General features: G+C 52.2%; 2 protein-coding genes across 2 annotated transcripts in view; one reads left to right on the top strand and one right to left on the bottom strand.

The window, feature by feature from the left end:
• The window catches only part of fut7 (fucosyltransferase 7 (alpha (1,3) fucosyltransferase)), a 2,643-nt gene extending 1,130 nt beyond the window's left edge, over positions 1 to 1,513 (top strand). Inside the window, exon 2 of the mRNA XM_076028996.1 lies at positions 1 to 1,513. This exon is cut by the window's left edge and continues 358 nt beyond it. Within this exon, the coding sequence (XP_075885111.1) occupies positions 1 to 719 (719 nt within the window). The 3' untranslated portion in view covers positions 720 to 1,513.
• A 387-nt stretch (positions 1,514 to 1,900) lies between these two features.
• Positions 1,901 to 4,972, bottom strand: pou5f3 (POU domain, class 5, transcription factor 3). Its single transcript, XM_076028995.1, has 5 exons — positions 3,930 to 4,972; positions 3,620 to 3,731; positions 3,351 to 3,481; positions 2,707 to 2,871; positions 1,901 to 2,618 (listed from the first exon to the last, which is right to left on the bottom strand). The coding sequence occupies exons 1-5, from the start codon at positions 4,704 to 4,706 to the stop codon at positions 2,373 to 2,375; spliced, it is 1,431 nt and encodes a 476-aa protein (XP_075885110.1). The 5' UTR covers positions 4,707 to 4,972; the 3' UTR covers positions 1,901 to 2,372.
• Positions 4,973 to 6,000: the final 1,028 nt, after the last annotated feature.

Here is a 6,000-nt window from a genome sequence, read left to right as displayed (position 1 = left end):
GCCAGAGTTGGGCCTGGCTGACTATGGAGAGCCCACCTCACAATGGGAACCTCAAGCCATTTGCCAACATCTTCAACATGACCATTACTTACAGGAGGGACTCAGATGTCTATGCACCTTACGGCGAACTGCATCCTAGAAAGGATGAAGGACAGCCAGTGGAGGGCGTCCCGCCCAACAAGACCTTCTTTGCCTGCTGGGTGGTCAGCAACTTCCAGAACTATCACAAGAGGAACCAGGTGTACAATGAGCTCAAAAAGTTCATCCCTATAGAGGTGTACGGCCAGTGGGTGGGACAGCCGCTGTCCAATGAAAACCTGATACCTACCCTCCAACACTGCCGCTTCTACTTGGCCTTCGAGAACTCACAGTACAAAGATTACATCACAGAGAAGCTGTGGCACAATGCCTATAAGTCCGGGGCCATACCAGTGGTCTTTGGAGCCTCTTTGGATGACTACAAAGCTGTGGCTCCACCTCATTCTTTTATCCATGTGGACGAGTTTGCGACAGTGAAAGATCTGTCAGAGTATCTGATGCAGGTCGCCAAGGACGACAAACGCTACAAGGAATATTTCGCCTGGAAACAGAAGTGGGAAGTGAAGAGAATGACGGACTGGAGGTCCACCCTGTGCAAGATCTGCACAGTGTTGGACAGTTTACCTGCACACAGAGTTTACTCTGACCTGGAGGCCTGGGACAAAGCCGTGAGCACCTGATTTAAACCTGATGCTTCCTAATAGTCAAAGGCCTTTCTCCTCTCTTCCTCCTCTCTGATGATTGAGTTTGGGAAGGCTCTTGCTCAACCAGGCGCCTTATCTCTGGGCCTCTTGTACAAAAATGTGCGACGTTGACGTACGTTCAAATCCAGAAAACTACGTTCCTCCAAAAAAAATGAAAAATAAAAAATAAAGGCTTTCGAAACTTTGCAAACTCACAAATCCACCTGCGATTCTTTTGGAAATCCCAATCATCATGGAACCGATCGTACACGAGTGCGCGCCCCACTCCTCCCTTGGAAAATATTATTGGCTTCCATTGAGTAATTTTACACATCGCCAACATTGATCAGACTGTAATTGCCACAGTGTGCAGGCGGAAATTATGTCATTAAACATTACGCACGTCTTTTGACGTACTTAGGGCTACTTAATATACAAAGGAATTTGGGTGTTTGTGGGTTGAACTTTGCTCGATTAATCAATCTGGATGGCGGAATCCTACTTTCGTGCAACAGCCCTTGGTACGCCTCAAACCAGACAAACTTTTTTTTTTTTTTCAGCGCCTCTTTGATAGTGCATGATTGTTTCCAACAAACAACGCAACATGTGATTACAAATAAATAGATGACTTGATTGAATGTGTGCATTTTTTCTTTTATTTTTCCAGTTTGCACAGAAGTTTGCAGAAGTTCAGAGACAACACCCCCCCGCCCCTTACAAAGAATCTGTTTTAAACATGTTCCAGAGACGCATTTAAACGCATTAGAGTGTAAAAGTGACTATAGCCAACATATCAATAATTTAATAAACGTAAAAACTTTTTGGTTCAACGACATGGATTGAAGCAACTTTGATTGCATTCACATTTGGTGTGGAGCCTTGGAAGTCAGCTGAACACCAAGTCCTGACTAAAGGACTGTTCCGTTGGTTCGCTGCCACTTCTACATTTTTTTGGTCGTTTCTGTTGACATTTCATGTCACAAGTTCAAAAGTATAAAACGATACGCAGTCAAACCCCAAACTTTTAGTATTAGGTGTTATTCAACTTTTCACGGCATAAAATAAAAATGTGCTGAGGACACACCTCAGTAGCGAAGGCCAGTCTTGCTCATCTTACCATACAAGGCTGACAGCTGAAATTGGCAGTTGCTCAAAGACAGACAGAAAGAAGGAGGATGAAAAAAAAAAAAAAAAAAAAAAAAGCCACCAGCAACAACAATCAAGCAACAAAAAAAAACCATTATATACAGCATTACGACGACTGTGCAAAAACATAGATGGAAAAAAACTCATGTCCGACAAACATGCAGCAGCTCTCGTCAGATAAATTGCACACAGATTTAAAAATAAAATAGAGAGACAAAGAGAAATACAGCAAACTCTCCAGAAGGAATTCTGACAATCTGAACGGGAAACCTCACAAAGCAACCACCAGAGCGTCTGACTGGAGGACAGAGCCTTGTGTCAGCAGCAGGGCAGTGGGAGGGCGCCCCCCTCAGGTCAGCCAGCGTGACGCAATGGAATCAGGTGGAGGAAACTTGGCAGATCAGGTGGGAAGTGTCACAGCGGGTGGTGGTGGTGGGAAGGTGAGTGGGTTTTGGGAGTCGGGTGGTGGAGGGGGCAGGGGCGGGGTGGCAAACCCGAGGATGCCTATCCGGTCAGGTGACCAACCAGTCCAGGGTGCATGGGCTGCTTCAGGACATCTGGCCGATGGAGCTGGGGCATGTACAGAGCCGGAGGCGGGGCGGGGGGGTAGCCCTGGCTGGGGAGGGGGGAGGGCGCCATGCCCAGCGGTGAGGGGCTCTGCTCGTAGTACTGGCCATCGCACTCCTCGTCCAGCGGCAGCGCCAGCCGCTTCCCCTTCTGGCGCCGGTTGCAGAACCAAACACGGACCACCTGAAGACACCAAGAGCAGCGTTTTCCTTCTTCCGCCTCTCTTCTCTTGATAGAGAGAACAACAACAACAACAAAAGGCCACACTTACGTCTCGCTCCAGACCCAGGTCGTCCGAGATGTGCGTGATCTCCTGCGTGTTGGGTTTGGGACACTTCATGAAGTAGGACTCCAGGGCGGAGCGCACCGCCCCCTCCAGGCTGGTCCTCCGCTTCCGCTTCCTGCTGTCCACAAAGACGCGCTCCACCTTGTACATCTGCACACAAACCGGAGAGTTAGAGAACACACACACACACACACACACACACACACACACACACACACACACACACACACACACACACACACACACACACACACACACACACACACACACACACACACACACACACACACACACACACACACACACACACACGTGATGTCACAAAGGCAGGAGGACTGCAGCCCCTCTCCACACTGACCCAACCCCACCACTCTTTTATATAAAAGGTGCGGAATGTCTGAAAATGTGTTCAGTTTTTAAGCTGGAGGCTGTAAACAGAGGGCTAAATTAAGTTTCTGTACCCACATAACGACGAGAGCGGTGGGAGCTGGGGGGACGGGATAGGGGTGGGAGTGGGGGGGCTCTCAGCAGGGGGGCTGCCGAGGCCTGAAAAGGCCCCAACGACCCTCTGAGGCCCCAACGACGGTCTGTTGTGGTGTAAACGCGCCGGCAGATGTGGCAGAACTCACATCCTGGGGATTTTCCGACGTCTCGGCCTCGTTCAGCCACCTCTGCAGCAGAGGCTTCAGCTTGCACATGTTCTTGAAGCTCAGCTGCAGCGCCTCGAAGCGGCAAATGGTCGTCTGGCTGAACATCTTACCTGCATGGGAAAAAATCATAAAACACACCAACACACATTGAATTCATGGCCACCAACAGGTGCGTAGAAGGTCAGCTGATTAGTGCCCGTCACCCCAGGATGCACAAGCCTAATTTTCTTCTTCTTCTTCTTGCTCACCATAGAGGTTCCCCAGGGCGAGGCCAACGTCTGCCTGGGTGAAGCCCAGAGTGATGCGCTTGTGTTTGAGCTCCTTGGCAAACTGCTCCAGCTCCTCGGTGGACAGGGTCTCCTGGGCGGGCAGAACGAGATGGTCAACAACAACAACAATATATGGGTATGCGCACACGCACACACCCCTTATGTCACATGACTTCCTGTGTGTACCATTGTGTTCAGGCGACTGGCTGACAAGCCTCCCACACACGCACTAATGTGTTCAGGTGACCAGCTTACAAGCCTCTGTCTCGCACGCGCACGCGCTTCTCACCTCTTCCGAATCGCTGCAGCCGCCGCTGGAGGAGCCGCTGCTCCTGGTGGAGGAGGCCTGGTTCTGGGCCGCGGCTCCGCCGGTCGCCACCGCCACTGCCACTGCCTGGGTCGCGTTCCCGCCGCAGAAGGCGCTGCTCGGCAGCCCGCTGCTGGGTGGGCTGGGGGACAGCGACGGGGAGGAGGCGGAGGGCTCCGGGTTACTGCCACCCGGTGGCGTCATGTGGGAGATGCCGGGCCAGAAGGTTGGGTTCCAGGCTGCGGGGTAGAAGACTCCGTGCGGCATGGCGGAGGAGGCCGGGTGGTACTGCTGCTGCTGTTGCTGCTGCGCCTTGACCTCCGTGGTATAGTCGTCACCGACCTCCTTCTCAGTCTTGATCTCCGGCAGCTTGATCTGCTCCCGAGTCTCGCCGATGGGGGGGCTCAGGTTGACCGGCTGCGTGGCCGCCGTCGCGCCTGGCACCTGGCCGGTGTACTCCGGCGCGGCGAAGGGATACCAGTGCCTTGGCTGCCCAAAGTCTCCAGCTTGCGGCTCGGATCCTCTGTAGTCCCCGGCGCCCACGGGCGGGAAAGGGAATAAGGTCTGGGAGGGGCCCGCGGTGAAGCTCCCGTACGCGGGTTTGCTGGAGAAGAGGCCCGGATCCGGCAGGACGCCGTGGGGGAACTGGAAGGCCGCGGCTGCCAGGACCTCAGGGCCCAGACTCTGCGCGCACAGGTTGGTCCGGCTGAAGTCGTACGGCCTGTTCTGGCACTCCGGACTCTGCGATCTCTCGGACATGTTTTGGCAGCGGTGAGCGGCTCCTTCCCAGGACTTTTGCTCAACTCGGCAGGCTTAGCCGCACAGGTTGCGCATCCGCTTCGCAGCTTCTTCTTTTTTCTTTTTTTTCCCCCCCCCGCTCAGATGCGAGTGGGTGTCCACGCAAAGATGTGAGTGCAACACAACCTCCGGGGTGCCTCCGGATTTAGTCCATCAAAGTCCAGTGTTGATCTGCAGTTCTCGGACCTGCGGCCTCTGCTAATCACTGCCGGTGGTCGCCTCCTCTCTGCGCTCATTGGCTGACACCTACAATTGTCCGCAGCTGATAGTGAATTTGTGAATGACCTTGGCGACTAGTGGGCGTGGTCTCGCTAAAACGCTGACTCCCCCACCCCCTATTTTTATCCACGACCATTTCCTTGATTTTTTTTTTTTTTTTTTTTTAACTGTTGAAGATTCACAAACTTTGGAGTATTTTACACTGTAAAACTTGCTGAAGAGTATATTTACATGTAAATGCGGCAAATACATATGGTGACAGCAGCTCAGCTCATACATGAATCAGAAAGGCCGGTGTGTTTAAATTATTGCCCTCTGCGTTTGGCTTTGACATTAAAATCTCCGGTCATTGAAGCGTAATCGCGCTCTCTGAATTACCGAGGTTTTATGTGAGGAAAATGATTAAAAGGCACCAGCTCAGAACAAACACTCCTAATGGATGGTGTTTGGTTTGAAGCAGAGGTGCCTCTTTGTAACCATTTATTGACTTGGCTAAGAAAATTTGATTAAAATCAACCGAACTGAACGCGTGCGTAATCCAGGGGACCTGTTTACGCACTTTTCAAGCGTTTTGCTCCTTGCTCATAAAGCGTAAAATAAATCGAATCCTTGATCCACGATGAAGAGTTTCGTTTTAGTTTTCTCCCCGCCTTTCTTCTCACCCCGAAACTCTTACGATCAAACACGGAGAAAAGCAACAACAACAAAAAAAAAAAGAAAAAAAAGAAGAAGTGAGCAGGCAGCTTTTCGGGACCTTCTCCTCCTTCGCCCCTCCGGCCGCTGCGGCAGGAAGACGCACCGCGGGGAGGGCCGGAGGGGGGGCATGCACGCGGCCCCCCGCGGCTCTCAGATCCCGAGTTGCGATGGTCGAACCATTAGCTCCTTTTCAGACAGAAACAATACGTCTCGGGGCCTTTGATTGCAAACCCGGCTTGTGCCCCCCCCCCCCCCCCCTTCACCAGCCCCGCCTCACCCTCACACCCGCCCGGCTGCAGTTTCACTGGAAGGAGGGGTCGTCCCGCTGTAATCTCTATCA

Source organism: Nelusetta ayraudi, unplaced genomic scaffold (assembly GCF_046127955.1).
Source record: "Nelusetta ayraudi isolate G7.1 ecotype Tasmania unplaced genomic scaffold, CSIRO-AGI_Nayr_v1 ptg000026l, whole genome shotgun sequence".
Taxonomy (NCBI): Eukaryota; Metazoa; Chordata; class Actinopteri; order Tetraodontiformes; family Monacanthidae; genus Nelusetta; species Nelusetta ayraudi.
The sequence above is the reverse complement of the archived record's forward strand: the minus strand, read 5'-3'. Positions and strand labels throughout refer to the sequence as shown.

Excerpts from the sequence above, each read along its gene's own strand:
- pou5f3 (XM_076028995.1), bottom strand. The coding sequence starts at position 4,706 with ATGTCCGAGAGATCGCAGAGTCCGGAGTGCCAGAACAGGCCGTACGAC. Across the intron at positions 3,482-3,619 it reads CGCCCTGGGGAACCTCTATG|GTAAGATGTTCAGCCAGACG; the intron begins GTGAGCAAGAAG and ends TTTCCCATGCAG. Across the intron at positions 2,872-3,350 it reads CGTCGGAAAATCCCCAGGAT|ATGTACAAGGTGGAGCGCGT; the intron begins GTGAGTTCTGCC and ends GTTTGTGTGCAG.